This window comes from Physcomitrium patens, chromosome 1 (assembly GCF_059467195.1).
Source record: "Physcomitrium patens ecotype Gransden chromosome 1, ASM5946719v1, whole genome shotgun sequence".
Classification (NCBI taxonomy): Eukaryota; Viridiplantae; Streptophyta; class Bryopsida; order Funariales; family Funariaceae; genus Physcomitrium; species Physcomitrium patens.
Window position 1 is genome coordinate 15052884 of NC_143410.1, and position 21150 is coordinate 15074033.

General features: G+C 29.3%; 1 protein-coding gene across 2 annotated transcripts; it reads left to right on the plus strand.

Annotated features, from left to right (window-relative positions):
- The first annotated feature begins 13709 nt into the window (after positions 1-13709).
- Positions 13710-16946, plus strand: LOC112273502 (thylakoid lumenal 29 kDa protein, chloroplastic). Of its 2 annotated transcripts, none has more exons than XM_024502431.3 (12): positions 13710-13780; positions 14034-14191; positions 14559-14648; positions 14839-14923; positions 15071-15105; positions 15245-15310; positions 15453-15492; positions 15612-15743; positions 15906-16012; positions 16120-16257; positions 16375-16509; positions 16657-16946. In XM_024502431.3, the coding sequence occupies exons 2-12, from the start codon at positions 14045-14047 to the stop codon at positions 16756-16758; spliced, it is 1077 nt and encodes a 358-aa protein (XP_024358199.1). In that variant the 5' UTR covers positions 13710-13780; positions 14034-14044; the 3' UTR covers positions 16759-16946. The 2 variants fall into 2 exon arrangements, with proteins under 2 accessions (XP_024358199.1, XP_024358277.1); XM_024502509.3 differs by having other exon boundaries at positions 14037-14191.
- The last annotated feature ends 4204 nt before the right edge of the window (positions 16947-21150 follow it).

A 21150-nucleotide genomic window follows, 5' to 3' on the forward strand; every position in this document is an offset into this window, starting at 1 on the left:
TTCTTCCTCGAATAGATGGTGAGATACAACGCATTTGGTATCACGACCTTGGAAGAGATTCTCGATGTTTGGTGATATTACTGGAGATAGGAACGACTGCTGATGGTGTTTCAAATGTATTATTTGAAGGAAGTTATGACGGCCTCAATAATGATCAAATAACAGGGTGGTCTTCTCGCCCTGGAATGGGACACTATCGATGGCTAAGAGGACCCATCAACTACCTTCGAAGAGAACAGAGATCAGAGTATGTAGCAAATACTATTCGCCGCATATTAGACTTTCTCAACATATAATCACCGCTCCTCGTGGAACTCGTCCCTAAAAGGGAGGGTAATGTCACGGATATACATATAATTACCTACAAGAGTCGATAAAAGTATGTAAAAGTAGATAAAAGTAGATTAATCGTACAATATCTTCTAGAGAAGCTTCTTAGAAGCTTCATAGACGTTGCTTTGACCTTAAAGGAGTCCATAGTTGATTTTTAGGTTAGAAACTTGGTCAACAAGTTAGCCATGTGCCATACATGTTGGTAGCTTGAAGGACAAGCTAACTACGTAGTCCACTCATAGAAAACTTGCCTTGCAAGCAAAGACATGTGGCCTAGAAAGTCAACACATATTGGAGGTCTTATAGAATATCGCCACGTGGCTTTTAATTAGATAGTATATATAGAGGCAAGAGTGAAGCTCTCTTCACTCTTGTCAACTCCTTTCTTGCTCCTAGTCCAGGTTCAAGAGTCTTTAGTTTCTTGTCTTGTGGTAATAGCCATTCCAGTTTCCTTTTAATATACTTACTTGTTTATATTTTGACTTATTATATTGAGATAGCCTTTTTGTATATGTTTTCCTTCATCAAGTCTTTGTCCTTGACATGGAGCCATATCTTGAGTTTCTAGATGAACTTTTGGCTCAATTATTTTGAAAGTGTGAATTATTAGGTTAAGAAGCTATAGATCAAAGTTTTATAGTAATTGACTACTTATTTTGTGAGATATGAAGAAAATAGCATATGAGTGTATGTAAGCTACGGTTTAAAGCTATTGATAGGATTTTGGCGATATCTCAAGATTCGTTATGAATTTACAGTTGATTATTTTTTGTGGTAGTTTTTGAAAGTATATCAGTACTTTATGTAAAATTTTAGATTATTTGGATAGTCCGATCATGAGATATGAGCTGTTGAAGTTCACATAACATTTCTCATAAGGATATATAAGGTTTTAAGATATTTTATCATACATTTAGGTATTTTTTTGGGTACTTAGGCTTATGAATTGGTATAATTATCGTAGAAGGGAAAATATTATATATATAAACTTGGTACTTTTATATCTTAGACTTGATTGAGCATTTAGTGGTAGCTAGAAGCCTAGCACTTTCTTGAGGCAAACTCTCTCTATCCTGACAGCAGGACTCTATGCCAAGATAGAAAAGTGTATATTCCATACTACTCAAGTCGACTTCTTAGGATACATCATTTTAAATGATGAACTTATGATGGATCTTAAGAAAGTTCAAACGATTATGGATTGGAAGATTTTAAAAAGGATAAGAGATGTCTAGTGCTTTTTGGACTTTGCAAACTATTATCGGATCTTCATCAAGGACTTTTCTTGAGTTGCAGCTCTATTTATATGTTTGACTTGTAAAGACAAACTTGAATGGAACAAAGAAGCTGAAGCATCTTTTGAAACTTCGAAGACAACCTTTATTTTTGTACCAATCTTGTATCATATTAACTTTCTTAAGGCATATTTTATGGAAACAGATGTATCAGACTTTGCTTTGGGTGCTATATTATTACAAATGGGAATAGATAATAAACTTCATCCAATAGCTTTTCATTCCAGAAAATTTTCAACGGTCGAAATTAACTATGAAATCCATGACAAAGAACTTCTTGCAATCGTGGATTCATTTTAAGAATAGCATCATCATCTAGAAGGCACTTCTAATCTAGTTACCGTATATATGGATTACAAGAATCTTCAATATTTTGTATCAACACGTTTTTTAAATCATTACCAAGTTCATTAGAGCATGTCTTTATTAAGATGTGATTTCAAGATTACATATTGACCTGAAAAACAATAAGGTTTGTCAAATGTACTTTCTAGACATTCTTATCTTGCACCAAAAGAAAGAGATGTATCTTTTGATCAACAAAGAATAATTATCTTAAAGCTAGAGTATTTTCATCTTCAAGAAATGAAATCAACATTGATTGCTGATTTGATCCTTGTGAAGTAAATCCAATTAAGTATGTCTTTTGATCTTCTTGTTCAGAATTACAAAAATCCTTCTTTTAAATCCTAAGATACTTCTAAGTTTGTGTTCAAAAATAACCTACTCTATTTTGAAGCTCGATTATATGTTCTAATAAGAAAAATACGATTACGTATTTTTCAATCACGTCATGACTTTTCAGCAGTAGGACATTTTGGATACAATAAGACTTTAGAGCTTATATCCAAGGATTTTTCGTGGCCACAAATGTGGAAGGATGTGAAAGACTTTGTTCAGTCATACAACATTTGTTCAAGATCAAAAACTCCTCATCATCGACCTTACGAACTTCTTCAACCATTACCTATTCCAGAAGAACCATGGTCTTCTATTTCTATGGATTTTATCATGGATCCTCTAATCTCAATTTCTTATGACTCTATATTCATGATAGCAGATCGTTTTACTAAGATAGCATATTTTGTACCATATACAAAATCTATTATAGGTAAAAAAATAACTAAACTCTTTTTCAACAATATCTATTACTATCATGGATTATCTAAGGATATTATATCCAATAGGAAAACTCAATTTGTATCAAGATTTTGACAAATTCTTTTCAAGATTTTAAAAGTAGATATAAAACTATCTTTGATATTCCATCCTCAAACTGATAGACAAACAAAGCATGTTAATTAAGTTTTGGAACAATATTTAAGATGTACCATCAACTACCAACAAGATGATTGGACAATTCTTTTGCCATTGGTAGAAATTGCTTATAATAACACTGTACATTTTTTTACAAAACAAACACCTTTCTTTGCTAATTATGGTTATCATCCATGATGTCAAAGTAGAGAGAGTTTGTCTCAAGAAAACACTAGACTCCTAGCTGCCGCTAATTATTGAAACAAGTCTTGAGATAAGAAAGACCAAGTTTATATATATATAAAATACTTTTACAAGCAATTCCACCAAATATATAAGTCTTAAGTTCCCAAAGATACTCAAAATATGATAAAAAAAACTCTAAATTCTTAAATATTCTTATAGGGTATTACTCTCGAACTTCAAAAATTCATATCTTCCAATCGAACCATCCAAACATACTCAAATTCTTACATGAAATACTAATGTACTTCTAACAACTATTACAAAAAATTTCAACTTTAAATTTGTTGTGGATCTTAAGATATCACCAAAATCCTAATAGTAGCTTCAAATCCTAGTTTTTATACATCTACATGTAAATTTCTTCATATCTCATAAAATAAACACTTAAATACCACAAAATTTATATATATAGCTTTTTAACACAATAATCAACCTTCTTTAAAAGATTTGAGCCAAAAATTCGTCCAAAAACTCAAGATATGGTTCCAACCATTACTATGAATAAAATCACTTACTTACTGCCTTTGATTTAGATGTGCTGACTTCAATCCTTTATAACTTCTTCATTCAAACTCCAAATTCATCAAACAATATATAAAAAGTGTAGTCAAAAAAATATTCTTTCCAATTCTAGTTGCCGATCTTTTGTTGCTATCCATAAACATATGTTATGCCCCAAAAAGTGATAGTAGATATGAAATTGACACCTTAACTTTGAGTACCAATAACTCCTTCATAAAAACTCCAAATCATACAAAATTTGCACCCAATCCATATCCAAAAACCTAAACTTGATGATTGTAGCCTCTAAAACTCAAATGATTTCAAAAAAGAAACCCTAATCCCTAATAAGGCCTCGGACAGCCTACTTGAAGCCCATTGGGCATGGTCTTCGACCAATAGGAATGAAGATTCCTAATCCTTGCCTTCATCCAGCTATGTCTTACTTTCATCCTTTTCAATAAGCCTCCTACTAGTTAAAATTTTCTTCTTTAGCCTCTAATCTCTTCTCAAGGCTTCATATTAAATATTTAGGTCTTATAATTTTTTTTAATGCTATAATCAAAAAAGTCAAAATTCAAAATAAAGTTTTTCAAATCTACTTTCTTTAAATTAATCTATTAACCATTCTAACATACATCTAGATTTATTAACATATAATATATTTTAACTAATTTTAACATATTATAAGCTTTTATAATATAATAACAACTTGATACTTTTGACTTTTTAAAAGCTGATAATCCTGCGACAGAAGATTTGGCAAATCATTTGTTAGAGCTACATACAACAATGAAGGCACAGTTAAAAGAAGCTCAAAAATAACAAAAGATCAATGCAAATGTCTATCAAAAGGAACAACCATCACTCTACATAGGTGACAAGGTATGGTTACTTTGTTGCAATATCAAGACCACTCATCCTAAGACAAGTTGGATTATTATAGGTTTCAACCATTTCCTATTTCTACACAAATCATTCCAGTTGCATATCATTTAAACCTATCGGAGTCAATAAAAATCCATCTAGTATTCCACGTATCTCTTCTTCAACCATACAAGATAGTAGACATATTAAGAAGAAGACAAGTTCTACCTTCTTCTATAGAAATGAACAATAATGAAGAGTTCAAAGTAAAAGAAGTCTTAGATTCAAGGTGGCTCTGAAATAAATTAGAATATCATATCTATTGGCATGGATATGATATTGGTGAATGCACATGGAAGCCAATAAAGAATCTTATAAATGCAGTAAAGGCGGTCGAGGCTTTTCATCAACGACATCCATCAAAATCAAGATGAAAACTTTTCTTATAAAAGAGAAAAGATCTAAGCAAGATAACATTCTACTTTCAATCCTTGTTTGTAGCTTCTTTATAGTTGTGATACTAAGGAGATGGAGAATCAACAACCGGTGGATTCGACTGAAGAGCCTTTGTTTGTTGACCTACCAAACGAGACATTGCAATTGTTAAGACAATGCAATCGAGATTAAGATCCTCAAGAACAACATTTTTTTCCTTAAATAAATGGCAAGATACAACGAGTTTGGTATCACGACCTTGGAAGAGACTCCTGATATTTGATAATTTTATTAGAGATAAGAACAATTCGTGATGGTGTCGTAATACGTGAAGTCTTGCTTGAGAATGCTCCAGATACTTAGCCATGGAAGATAGAATAGAAATTGTAATAAAAAAATCTTAATTTTAATAGAACACTAACTAAACTCTAATTAGACCATAACAATATTAAGCAAACTTTAATCAAATTCAAAAAAACCTCTAAAGAATTACAAAAAAATAATAAAAAATCTTAAAGAAATATTAGAATGATCACTAATATATCTCAAATATATCTCAATTTAATCTTAATTTAATCCTAATTAAAATCCTATTGGACTTCATTCAAATTTTAAGCCAAAAACTAGTTAAATCTTAAATCTTAAATAAATTCAAATAAAATCTTAAATTCTAAATCAACTCCTAATCAAATCTTAATCTTAAATCAAATCCTAATCCTAAATTAAATCCTAAATAAATCCTAAGTCCTAAATCCTAAATCAAACCCTAATCCTAAATCAAATCTTAATTCTAACCAAATCTTAATCGTAAATCAAATCCTAAATCCTAAATCAAGTCCTAATAAAATTCTAACCAAATCTTAAATCCTAAATCAAACCCTAATTCTAAATCAAATCCTAATCTTAACTAAATCTTAATCTTAAATTAAATCCTAACCAAATATTAAATACTAAATCAAATCCTAACCAAATTCTAAATCCTAAATCAAATCCTAACTAAATTCTAAATCTTAAACCAAATCATAAATTCTAAATCGAATCCTACTCCTAGCCAAATCCTAATCCTAATTCTAATCCTAACCAAATCCTAATCTTAAATCAAATCCTAACCAAACTCTAAATCCTAAATCAAATCCTAATCAAATCTTAAATCTTAAATCAAATCCTAATCAAATCCTAACCAAATCCTAAATTCTAAATCAAATCCTAATCAAATCCTAAATCCTAAACCAAATCCTAAATTCTAAATCAAATCCTAATCAAATCCTAAATCCTAAATTAAATCCCAACCAAATCTTAAATCTTAAATCAAATCCTAATCAAATCTTAAATCCTAAACCAAATCCTAGTAATTTCTATAATAAATTCAAACCTCAATAACTAATGAATTAACTATTGAATTTAAGTCAAAATTTTTATACTTTTTAAAAATTAAGTTGACAAAAAATACAAAAAATTTGAAAAAGATTGCATCTACCAAATAGATGATAACCTCAAAAACATGCTCGGATATTGGCTGACCTCCTTCTTTGACCTTGATGCGAATCTTCCAAAGCCAATAGCTCTTCTTTTCACTGTTTTATTGATTTTAAAATTCTTATATATATAGGAAAACAAGTCTTCTTTCTTGATCCATAAATTTTACTCCAATTCAATTAGCTGATTACAAGAAAACTTAAAAATCCTCACTAGATCTAAAATTCTACTTTCTGAGATCTTGATCCACTTAAACCTCAATTATCCTCAATTCAATTGTTAAATCAAGCTAAAATTTACAATACATATTAAGTACAATTATAACCATTAATCCACAAAATTTTACTTGTAGGTCTATTACAAAACTCTTGAAATCGCCCAAAACATCAACTCTATTTTATTTCACAAAATCCAAGTCATCCAAAAACAAACTTGACTTTGTAAAGGTCTTAAAAAGTCATTATGAATCCAAATCACTCAAATCCAATGCTCATAAAAACCTTATTTAGTCTGCTATCAAATTCCACTCTCATATTTATAAAAGAACCCTGAAGTCATTGTCGAGGCTTGGTTTTGTGCCTTAGGGTCTGATTTCAACCTTGGTTCATAACTGGCCCTCTTTGGATATCAAATTTTGTCTTTTTGATTTAATTTTTATTAAAATCAGCTCCTAACTTTTTTTTACAAATGTTCATATTCTTTATTTATTTAATCTAATTTATTTTGCCTTATTTATGGTCCAACAAAGTAAATAGAAGGCCATTTTGTAAAAGGCAAAATTGATACTTGTTAGTTTTACTATCTTTTTTACTATTAACTCTATTTATAAGATAAGTTGCTCTAATACTTTGAGCTAAGATATCTTATATTATAATAATTTCTATACTCTTTCACTTATTAGTCATGTTACATGATAACAATAGTACTTCAAATATTTTATTTGAAGGTAGTTGTGAAGGCCTCAATAATGATCAAATAATAGGATGGTCTTCTCGCCTTGGTATGGGACACTATTGATGGTTGAAAGGCCCTATCAACCATCTTCAAAGAGAATAAAGATTTGAGTAAGTGGCAAATACAATTCATCGCATCATAGATTTCTGCAACATATGATGACTGCTCTTCATGGAACTTGTTCATAGAAGGGAGAATAATGTCATGACATACACATATAAGCTAGTAATTACCTGTATAAATAGATAGAAGTAAATAGAAGTAAGTAAAAATAAGTTAATTTTATAATATCTTCTATAATAGCTTCTTAGAAGCTTCATAGACATTGCTTTCACTTTACAGGTGTTTGTAATTGACTTTTTGGATTAAAAAAGTGGTCAACAAGTTGGCCATATGCCACACATGTTGTTAGCTTGAAGACCAAGCTAATTATATGATCCACATATAAAAAAACTTATTTTTTAAGTCAAGATATGTATCTTACAAAGTCAATACATATTAGAAGTCCTATAGAATATTGCCACATATCCCCAAGTTAGATAGTATATATAGAGACAAGAGTGAAGCCTTCTTCACTCTTATCAACTCCTTTCTTGCTTCTAGTCTAGTTTCAAGAGTCTTAAGTTTTCTTCTCTTTTAGCAATAAGCTATTCCAGTTTCTTTTTAGTATACATACTTCTTTATTTCTATTTTGTTACTCTTTTTTTGATACGGATTTTATTGGTTTATGCATCATATTTTAGTTCATGTCCTTGACAAATAGTTACATGATTTAATCGAATTCAAGACTTATCCAAAATTAAAATAAAAATATTTTAAAAATATAATAATTTTTTTATTAGAGTTTTTTCTTCAAGAAGTATAAAGGAGGTATCATCTATATATTGAAAAATAATTTATTGTCTACTTGTAATTAGAAGTACTATTCTTTTGACTATTCCATCTTTTATTCTTTTTTTTAGAACACAGTTGAAAATTTTGGCAATGATTAAGAAAAGATAAGAGATAAGAGGGGAGCTTTTTTGCATCTTTTTAGCTATAAAAAAGGATAGAAATTAAGATCTATTTATCTTTATATTTGCTAAAGCATCAACAAAATGAAGCTTCATTATCTCTACAAATTCAAGTAGAATCCCAAATCTTTCTTTGGCTTGAAAAAATAATGACTAATCTATCATATTATTGGTCTCTAAAAAGTCTAGTTTGAAAAAAAAATGACTATTTAGAATGTTTTGCTTAGTCCATGATTTTATAGATAAGAAAAATATTTTCTAAAATGAACTTCATGGATAAAAAGATAGACTGATCAAATAAGATGATTTCTATAAGAATTGGTTATAAATGTGTTTAGAGTACCTTGGCATATACCTTATAAGTATCATTTAAAAATTTAATAAGTATCTAATTTATAAATTAAGATTTAATTTTACTTTTTAATAATAAAAAAATGAGGCCACAAGTAATTACAAGAAGAAAATGACAATATCTTTTAGCTTCTTTTAGCATCTCCAAGTAGTCTATTTTACTAACATCTCAAAATTGGATGAAAAATTCTATGATCATCCTATCTAGTCCTAAAGCTTTTTCTATTGTCATCTCTTGTAAGGCCTTATCTAATTCAAGTATGGAGATTGGAGTTGTAAGAACAGACTTCATATTATCAATTAGCTTGTCATTCATGCTATCTAGGATATGCATTATAGTTCTCACTTTATTAGGAGATGGAGATGCTATAGCATATATGTCTATTTAAAACCACAAGCATACTTCTTCTAGTGAAGATTAATCTGTTACTAATAACTTTATATTATTTTTCAGTATAATAATGGCAATATAATCTGATCACTCCATATTTATACAAAAATATTATTTTGATAATAGCTTAGCACCATTTTACTTAGCTTTGAATCCAAAAGCCCTCAGCTTTGCATTATTCAAATAATTGTAAGTTTTTTATTGCTTCTGCTGGTCAATCTTAAAGGACTATTTTTTTCAAGTTGATTTGAAACTCGATCAAAGCATAATCTACGTATTTTTGCTAATGCACCTCTATATAACAATACTACATAATTTTTTTAATCTTGTATCCTTAATAGAACTTGACAACTATCCACAATTTTTGTATGAAGTCATGGCTAGAGTTAGATGTTTATATTTAGATTACTTTAGTATAAACTTTAAGATCTATAAGATATACAATATTTATTTTATATGTAGAGATTTGATGTGGCTTACTTACTAATTATAGAATATTATTCATAAACTAATAATTTATAAGCATATAATTTCTTTTAATAATATATTCAATGATCACATTGACTTCTGCTTCAAGTGCTTTGAAAATATATATCATATCTAACCTTGCAATTACTTGGGTCTGTCCTTGTTTCCTATTATTTTAAGAGTACTACACTCTATTGGTAATAAAAAAGTTCTTCTTAATATTTAGTACTACAAATAAGTTTTTTTTTCCTTTTAAAATCACCTTTTTATAAGGTGAGGATTTATCTTACCTTTGCTCGAGAAAGTTTTAGTATCCACATATGACATATCAACAATTACATAGGAGTGAAGATAATAGTTCTATCCATAAGGAGCAATATTTTGAACTGAGTATTCAAGCATATACATTGAAAATAGTCAAGTCTCTTTTAGTAGCTTTTCATAGTCTTATCCATATTGTCTAATCACATCTACATTGACTTAATGTTTGAACCAAATGTTGGAGGTAGAATGCAACTCATATGTATATCTCGTCTTTGTCAACTCTGACATCTTAAATACTATAACCATATTTTATTTATTTCATAGGTACTTCTCAAACTAGCTAAAGTACCACAAGATGATTGGTGGCCTTGAAGAAATATATTGCATTCTTAAGAAGAGACCACAAAGATGTTTTATTTGTATAGAAGCTTGTGTTCTATAAGCTTTTTAGGTTAGAGAGTGAAGAATCCTTGATTAATGGCCTTTAGTAGATTTTATTTGATAATTGAATTTGTACTTCAAATGGATATCTTAAGAAGCTGGGATGAAAATGAAGTAAATTTGTATGGACTTCTTTCAAGTTTACATGTGCTAATTGTTCCATTATAGCAATTATAACAATTGGTAGTAGAATATTTTTATTTATATGCTTTGCCAAGATGGCTTTTGGCCGACTATGGTTATTATATTGAAAGACTTTATTTTAGCCATGTAACGTAAAAGAAATTCCATCTATGGTTCTTTCAGCTTTTAGATTTGTAACTAGTGGGTCTATTATCGTTGATACTACAAGAATAAATCAAGTAGTAATTGAGCATGGACTGGAAGCAGGATTTGAATTGGGTATAGATAGAATTGTTTCTATTCTATGCAGTGGACAAGTATACTACTCCATTGTGGTCTTTTGTGGATTAATTTGCTTTGAATGCTTTCTGATTATTTGATGTCATTGTTTCATGTCTAGATCAAGATCAATATTTGAAATACAATTAAAACCTCTTATAATTTATTTTATTTTATTTTATTTTATTTTTGCAGTATACTTTCTTCCATCTATTTGACTTATACTTTAGGATAAGTTTAGATTTGCAGTTAGAGTAGTGATTGCCAAAGCGTATGGTATCTTGATTCAAAGAGCTTGTATTATTTTTTTGATTTATTAATGAGTCGGTGTTGTGGTAGAGAGAATTTGTCTTAAGAAAGTGCTCGGATTCTAGCTGTCACTAATTGCTCAACCAAGCCTCTAGATTAAAAAAACACCGAGTCTATATATAATTTTTTTTTCTTATAGGAGCAATTACATCAATACATAAACCCTAAATACTAAAGGTCACCAAAAATGTGATAAGAATATTATAAAACCTTGTATATTCTTAAGGTGAATTTTTTTCAAACTTCAACAACTCATATCTCACAATGGAACCATCCAAACAAACCAAAAATTTATATGAAGTATTAATATACTTTTAACAACTATCAAAACAAATTTCAATTGCAAATTTGTTACGAATCTTGAAATATTGCCAAAATCCTAACAATAACTTCAAACCCTTTTTTACATATACTTGTGTGCAATTTTCTTTATATTTCACAAACTAAGTATTCAAATACCATAAAATTTTGATATATAGCTTCTTAATCTAATAATATACACTTCTAGAAATTTTGAGCCAAAAATTCATCCAAAAATTGAAAATATGGCTCCAACCATTACTATCAATAAAATGACTCACTTATTGCCTTTGAATTACATGTGCTTCTTTGACGCTCTATAATTTATTCATAAAAATTTCAAATGCAGAAATTCCTCCACAATAGGTGTAGATCTTAAAATCATCCTTGTGGCCGAATCTCTCAATCTCCAAAATCTATTATAAAACTCCTTCTATTCTCAAAAGAGCAGCAATATGTCTTAAAAAGATACCTTAACTTCATCATCTTTACTCCAAATCTTCTAAAATTTGCATACAAATTGTAGTCCAAATCCTAAACCTTGAAATTCTTACTTTTGATTTTAAAATTATCTTTTTAAAATTTCCGAAACCCTTGTTATGGTTGCAGATAGGTTATTGAATGCCTATTAGGCATAGCATTCGACCAATAAGGATGAAGATTTTTATCTTTAGCCTTTATCAATCCATACCTTACTTTCATCCTTCCAAATAAGCTTCTTAGAGGTTTGAATCTTCATCTTTGAGCCCCAATCTTCTCTTTAAATTTTATACTAAATATCCAAATCTTATATATTTTAAACTTTATAATCAACCTAGATAAACCTCAAAATAAATTTTCTTACATCAATTCTCTTTATATTAACCTACTAACTATTCTAGAGTATATCAATACTTATAACAATATTTTGATTATCACCAATTCATTGTTGAGGATTAATACACAAACTAGATGTAGAGCTAATTAAGGGTATAAAAATGATGCAAAATTTCAAACAATTCAATCAAGAATCTAAAATTTCTAATAATATTACCTGAAATTATGAAGTAGAGATTTTAGAGCATAAAAATGTTTGTAAATATTTAAAGATGCTTGTAAGTAAAAAATATATATATATATATATATATACATATATATATATTTGTAAACACATCTTTTAATTTTTTGAGCTTGAATATATTAGTGGAAGTAAATAAAATTATTACTACTTAAGAAGATAATATAAGAAATTTTGTCCAAAATCATTATTATTTATGAAATTTCTTTACATTTAAAATAAAAGAAGGTAAAGACATATTAGCTTATATTAATAAGAAGAAAATACATGCCAATTAACTTATAATTGTGGATCTTCTTCTTTTAGAAGTAAATGAAGTAATGACATTGTAAATGAACTTGCCAAATTTTTATACACGTTTTATTACAACTTTAGAATTTATTTCTATTTAGGATTTTAAAATAGGTCAGACCATGATAAAATTGATGCATAAAGTTACTAAGTGTAACGAAAAAAAAAACAAAAAAATTTAAAAAAATCTAATGTGCTTATCTCTTTTAAAACTAACACCATTTTTAATTTTATTAAATTGTTTCAAACCTTAGATTTATTTAAAACTTTATAGTCTTTTTGTTCTTAGAAATAACAATTTTTAAAATAGAATATGTGATAAGAATATCTAGCTTCATGTAATCAATGCATAAGTTTCATGCCATTAACATCACAGTAGATTAAAAAATACAATCAAGTTGTAATATCTGATTTTTTCAAAAATTAATGCTCTATTCAGGGTAGATTACTATTTATTCCATTAAATTAACAATGCAATTAGATTTATCTACAACATCATACAGTGCTTTGGAGAAGCATTATAAGCCACTACACATATCTATAAAATACAAATATTGTAGTAATTATGATAAGAACAAATGACACTTTTAACGTGAAAAAATGCTGATTTTGATTTATAAAACGTGAGTTGAAGTTGTTCATCTATCGATGCCAACCTTATTTTCAAACAATGTTAAATATTCATTGCTAATCTGTTGAATATAAACACAAAAAAAGTTAATATTACCATGAAATAATATAACATTCTAATTGAATTGTTACAAAGCACCAGAATTCTCTGCATTATATACATATACAAAGACAGACAATTATGTATATGTATGTATATACACATACATGGGAGAATGAATTTACAGTTTTAGCGAATTTTGATGCTCTAAAACAGCAAACCCAAATATCAGAAGCTGGGGATCTGGTGTAGCAACGTCCACGTTCTCCCGAAGAGAGTATTGAGAGGCTGGCTGTACACTTGGACACTGCCACTCTAACTTCAGGATAAGGCTCGCAACTGGTGATGCTAACCCAACTCCTTGCTCGCCCTCAGTCATCGCCATTCTAACCAGAGCTCTCTTGTCACATCCTGGAACATCACCACCTTGATCACACAAATCAGGCCCATCAAGTTTTGGTGAGAGTTACCGTCTCTTGTATTACATGCAATGGCTCATGCTCCCTTACTTTCTATGAATTTTACTGCATAATCCTCACAAGTAATCGTGAGGAGGGCAATGTGGGTCAGTCGGATGTTCGGAGTGGGCAGAGGGCATACGTGTGGAGAGTGGTTTTGATTTGTTGAAATGTTTGAAATGGTTGAAGTTGTGCTTGCGCGCGTCGGTGGGGAAGTGGGCTGAGATGGTTGTGGGATTGGGCTGTGTGGGTAGCAGTGGAAGCTATGGCGGCGGTGTCCATGACGCGCGCCTTGAGTGCTCCTTCACTGGCAAGCTCCTTCTCCTCAAATGTGGCGTCGTCCCCATTCGTGTGTGGGAATGCTGCCGTTTCAGTGCCGCCACGAGCTACTAACCCGGCAACTACAACCAAGGTAATCGCCACTTGGAAATTGACGGTAGACTTACCAACTACACTGTGGGTGAGGGGTTGATTTTGATTTGTAGATGGTTTCTTTTGAATTTCCATGAAAATGTGGTTTCATTGTACTAAGGCATTACAAGCGATTCTAGGGTCTGAAATATTGTCCCTGTGGAAGTAGAAGTGTGCAACCACGCCCTGTAACCTTTTTGGAGTTCTTCCATATCTACTCATTGGCATGTATCATTCGAACTCAAGATTAATGACCCGGCTTGTGTAGTAAGGGTGCTGATTTTGACTGAATATTGTCTAGGAGCCATTTTGCGAAGCATGGTTGAAACATGCAAGTTCCGTTGTTTTGGTTCTGTGCTTTTGAATAGGTCGGAGTGAGGTGCCATGCATGTGACAAAGACGAAGTGGCAGTGGGCCGAAGAGAGGTCTTCGTTGGTCTCTCTGCTTCAGTGGCAGCAGTAAGTGATTCATTACACCCCAACAATGTTGCCCTTCGGCTATCAGAAGCGCCTCGAGGACATGAACTTTACGATGACTGTTTTTAGATTCTCGTCTCCGCCATTGACAGTAGACCTTGAATGAGGACTCTTTTTTTTGAAAATATAGGGTACGAATAATGAGTCGGTTAGGTTCAAATGAATTTGGCAGGGTGGAGTGTGGACTTCGGTTGCTGGAGGTGACGAAGCACAGGCTGCTGACATTATTCAAAGGCAGCAGCGCGGCATTTTCCTCAGTGAGTCTCATTCGAAGCCTTGAACTGTGTTTATCTTCACTTTTAATCATGCAGTACCGCATTTTGCTGGATGTACATAATTTGATGGCAAGTGAGGAGTGGATGTATTCTTGTCTAAATTGAATCCACTGCGTGGCGTGCATGAAGCGAACGTGAAGGATAAACTCAGAGTGGAGATAGCTGTATGTCTTCTCCTCTTAACCTATCGACTTACACCTTTTGCCTACCGTTGAAAGAGGAGGTTTTGTCTTGCATGATTTCTCGCACATTGTGTTCCTCAGCATGGTTAGCCAGTTCAATATTGTACCTTACGCATTTCAGGCAAACCCGGAGTATATTCCAGATCTTCTCAAGTTAGCGCTTAATGACGCCTTGACTTACGACAAGGTTGGCCTCTGCGCTTGCTTACAGTTTGTCCTCTTTCTCTATTTTTTCGTGCATTGAATTCGTTTTGTATTTAAAAATGTTCAAAACTCTTCCTTTTTTCATCCAGCTGAGGAAATTATAAACTTATGCCTTTCTTACACAGGATTCGAAGAGTGGTGGAGCTAATGGATCGGTGCGTTATGGTATGCGTCCAACGTTGCCTTATCAGAGCGTTCGATGTTGTAGGGACGATCTATTCATATCTTGCAAAAAGTGCTTAGGATGCTGCCTTCCAGTCTGATTTTGTTGAAGTGCAGCACAGAGCTGAACAGGCCAGAGAATAAAGGGCTGGAAAGGGCACTCAGCTTCCTGGAAAATATCAAGAAAACTATAGATGAAGCAGCTGTGACCTTGGGCGGCCCCATTTCGTATGCGGACCTTATTTCGATTGCTGGTATGTGTTCCTAGAATCCTACATTTCGATCCTTTCTTCTCTGATTGGGGGGTACATTTCGATATTGACCGACGTATGTGAAAATTTGAATTTGAATTTGTTCGTTGCTGGAGGTGAGTGGAGCGATCTGTTGCCAATAATTTATTGCTGGATAATGTACAGCTCAATCTGCTGTAAAGCGCACGTTCATCCAAGCAGCCGTTCGCAAGTGCGGTGGTGACCAAAAGAAAGGGGAGCAGTTGTACACCGCTTATGGCTCGACTGGGCAGGTTGGATGCTAACGTTACCTTCATTTCCAGCTGCTGTAATGCACTGCTTTGATACTCCCGCAATCTGAGTTGATTAATGTAATCGATCTTTTCATGTTGCAATGCAGTGGGGTCAGTTTGACAAGCTGCTGGGCCGAGCTGATGCTTCAGAGGCTGACCCTGAAGGCAGGGTCCTTGCATGGGAGACTGCCTCTACCACCGAGATCAAAGATAGGTTCGCTGAACTGGGCATCAAGCCGAGACAGGTCAGTTGGTGTGCAACTCACAATTTTCACCACATTTCGCTTCAATTGAGCGTAGAAGCTCATTCCTTCCATGTGAAGTCTTACTAATGCAGCATAACACCGCGTCTATATGTGCAGATTGCTGTCTTATCAGCTTTCTTAGGGCCTGACCAGTCTGCTACAGAAGCCAAGTTGGCCACCGATCCTGAGTTTGCACCATGGGTGAAAAAGTACCAAGAAAGCAGGGAAACTGTCTCACAGACTGACTATGAGGTGAGATTCATACCAGCTCTGCTCTGAGGGGCTAGCACAATGCAGTCTACAGTGCAGATTTGCTGACTGGCGTGGACAACAATGGCATTTCGATCGTTTCATGCGATATAAGCAGTGGATATTCATTTCATACGTCGTATGTGGCAGGTGGATCTGATTACGACATTCACAAGGTTGAGTGTCCTAGGCCAAAAGAATATCAACTATGAAGCATACTCATACAAGCCAAAGGGTACCATAAAATTTTAGATGGATGGTGTTGATCTTGCAGCTCGTTCTCACAGCCGTGCCTACATGAAGAGTGCCAATTTAGTGCAGATTAAGGTCGTGGATTCAGAGTTTTCGAAAGTCTTGAAGTGCCATGGTTCTGAAGAGCTGCTTTGTAATCTTTGCACAAGTAAGCAGGATGTCTCTGGGTCTTGTTGTTAGGTCACTCACATCAAGAGCAATCGCATGGATTTATGATTGTCGTGTACCACAAGTTTTTGTTGTCGCTTATTCTATTTCCTGCTGGAGTGAACATCCCTGTTGCACATCCTGTCGTGATGGCAGGAGTGAAAAAAACCACATACTAACTTTGCATCCAACAAAACCCCCAATATCTAACACTCTAAACTGGATGATTGAAATGTTAAGAGTTTTGTGGGGTTCTTTCACTTGTTGTGAATATCAGCACTCTGATTGAAGAAGACAAAAAACAAAAAATTCCGAATTCCAATTGTGTGTGTGACTAGACGCTAACTAAAGACGGAAAGTACCAATTACAAAATTACTGTCTTGTTACAGTTAGAAACACAAATCACTAATAGATAATCATGTTGTACTCCTTAGATGTAAATTCTGTAATGAATTAAAAAAGACTGTTGAATTATTCAATTAATTTGGAATATTAAAACAATACTTTAGAAATTAAGCATCAAAATAACATTTCTCCTTATTTAATGTATTACAATCTTATTTAACATTGATTGTAAGCTATTAACATTACAAAAATAGATACAAACACAAGTTATTTTATTTTAATGAGAGATCTTAGTTTAATGTTCTTCTTTTTTTTTTTACATGTGCATATCTATATACTGTGTATATAAATCAAGACTATAATTATAATCTATATAAATTGCATTTGATATAATTTAATATATTGTTCAATTTAGATTCATATTATTATAAGTTTGATAAAATTTAAGATAATGCAAGTCTAGCATATAATGTTATGAAAAATCAAACTGAAGATATTGAACTTGGATAAATATAGTTTTAGTGGCTATAAATCTTTGTATCAATCAACCTTATTTTTTATTTTTTATTTTTTATTTTTTTTGTGTGGTAGTCTCAAACATTTATGCTTTAGTAATAATAATTTTTCGATCTTTTATTCATATTCAAGTTTTAATAATTTTCTTGTTTGCTAGCTTTGCTACAAATATAAAAACTTCCATAAAAAAATACGTTTTAAATGATGTATAATTAAATAAAAATTAATAAAATAAGATAAAAATAATAAAATAATAAAAAGAGTCTTAATTTTTTTTTAAATGTGGATTTTTAAAAACTTTAAGAAAAAAAAAATACTCTTATGTCTAATATAAAAGATCAAACTTTGATATTACTTTTGGTAGTCTTAGAATTGTTTTAAGAGCATTGCTCTACAATAACTTCTTAAAATATAATTTATACATCAATAATTAAAATTAAGTAAATATAATTAACTTTATGTATGTCTTTAAGATATTCAAGGATTTCTTATTTTTTGGTTTTTTTTTAAATTTAGAGATACTGAAGTGTTTGTAATTAAATTTAAATAAAAATATAAATAATAATATCAATAGAATTAAAATATTATAATAATAATTATTATTAAATTCTTAAATAATTTTATGTTCTTTTAATTAAAATCAAGTTACCAAAAAATTGGAAGAATAAGATCCCCTATCTCTCAACTCATAATTCATCTTGTTGCTTCTTGTGCTTTAGATCAATTGCGCTTACAATTGATTTTTTTTCCTTTTTTTTTTCCTTTTTTTATTTTTTCTTTTCTTTTTTTTTTAAATTTTTTTAATTTTTTTTTTTTTGCAACGTCTATTTACTTATCAATTATTCTTTTATAATTAAAATAAATTCTTTAAGTTATTTGTATACTCTATCATTTTATTAATATTATATTTTTTTAGATGCTTATTTATCAACAACTATATCATTTTTTTTATTCTTATAAGATTATATCATAGGAAATGTTTAAATAAATTCTTATTTTTTATTAGGTATATAAATATCTAAGATATAATTTGTAATTTTTTTTAGTATCTTCTATTTAAGTTTAAGAAATGATCTACCAATGCATAGTAACATAGGTTATAGATCTCTTTGGTAGTTTCTAATCTACTTAGAATAATTATATTTTTATTGTAATAGTCATTTTCTTACTTAATACTAAGATAAATTTCATTTTTTTTACTATTCATTATCCTAGCCTATTTCTAGGACTTACCTATTATTAATTGCTACTTGCAAGGTAAACTTAACCATTTTCATTAATCAATGTATTAATACAATCTATTTAGAGACTTTAATTGATCATATACTATCTTAATTTACTTCTTGATTTATATCTTTAGTATTAAATATTTTGATTGTATACTTAAATCATGATTTAATTTTAAAAATTTTATTAATATATATTTTTTAGTACAATTGTTTCATCTACCATGTAATCTTGTTTTACTAGCAAATATATAAATTGGACTTAAATAAACATACTCCTTAAAAAACAAATAATAATATCATAATAACTTACAAACCCTTACATTTCAGCTTTAAGTGTGTTATTATATATAATAACTAGACATAATTTAGTGCAAATAAAAATATCAAGACAACTTCCAAAACATCTATTTAATAATGTTTACAAAAAAATAGTTCTAATTTGATATTATCTTATATTATATTATTTAAAATTATATATTTATATAGGATTCTAATACTAACTTATTTTTATTTTAATATTAGGTTGTTTTTTAATTATTAGGTTTTATCTTAAATATTTATATATTCTCATTCTTTGCATATTTTTCAAAGGTCTATTGTAATTTTAATTTCTAATAAATATTTAAATTTCAAAATTAACATAATAAATTTAAAGTGTTATACTAAGTTATCAATTTTTTCGGTACAAGCAACTAATACTAGACTTGTATCAATGTGTCTTAGATTTTTCAATATTAAAGATTGTACATCAGTTTTTAATTTTAATAATACATTTTTTTTCTATCTTTCTTTAATTCTTTATGTTTTTTAAATGAATTATATTCTAAAATGATATAAATAAGATTTATAACCATAGAATTTTTGGATTTTGATATCTAGTCTATATTCATTTTTTAAAGATATAAATTTTAAGTATCTATTTTCTTATGTAAAGCATATAAATATCTTCACACTCAAATTTGTTTAGAATAATTTTTATTTTATTCATTAGGAACATAGAAAATAATGTAAATTCTATTTTTTATAATTTTTTAAAACTAAAATTATTGTGAAATTTAAATTCTTATTCATTTTTTTAAATATCATATTTAAATAAATTAAATTAAAAATTAATTTTTTTATTATTAATTGAATAATTTAATATTATAATATAAAAAATTTAGATATAAGAATCTAATATATAATAAAATATATAAATAGATATAATTTTAAATCAATGAATTAATATTTTTAAAAAAGAAATTATTTAATTTTATATTTTTAAAGTTATATTTTATACCATAAAGCTTAGTATAACACATCTAGAATAAATTAATAGTATAATTTATATTATAAATGGATTACTAAAAAAGACATGTATAATTAAATTTCTATTAAAACCAAAGCAAAATATATGTGTATGTATATATATATATATATATATATATTCTTTCTTTCTTTCTTTTTTTATTTTTTTATATTAAAAGATTACTTATATTAATGATTAAAAATTAAAGATAGAATGTAAGAATTATAATACTTAATCTAAAAAAATCAACACCTAAGGATTCAACTTAATATGTTTAGATATCCCAAATAATATTGAAAACATGTTTATTTGATGCTAAGAGTTATAAAAACATATAATATAATCATAGATATTTAAAAAGTTTTTTTGTATATTAATAAAGTAGCTATGTACTATTGTAAAGAAAATGTATATACATATAAAAAAAGATCTAATATAGAAAATTAAAAAAATATATTGTAAATAATTAGAATTAAAATTTTTTAATCAAAATATTATTATAGATAATTAGTAAATATAATATTTTATTTTTTAAAAATATTTTATATTATGAATTTCTAAAAAATTATGATCTAATAAAACAAATAATATATATTTAAAAGATATCTTTTTATTACATAAATTAAAATTTATCTTTAATATATTTATAATTTGATGTAAATTCACAAGTTTTTTCTTAAAATTATATAGTATTTGAAATATTAATTTGTGTTTATTTTTACAAAATAATAAAATATATATTTCAAATAAAAGAGATAGATTAGCTAAAATATCTAAATTTATAATAATAATTTTATAATCATAAAAAATTTTAATTATAAATATGATAATTTATTTAAAAATATTTTAGTTCTTCTAATCTAAGG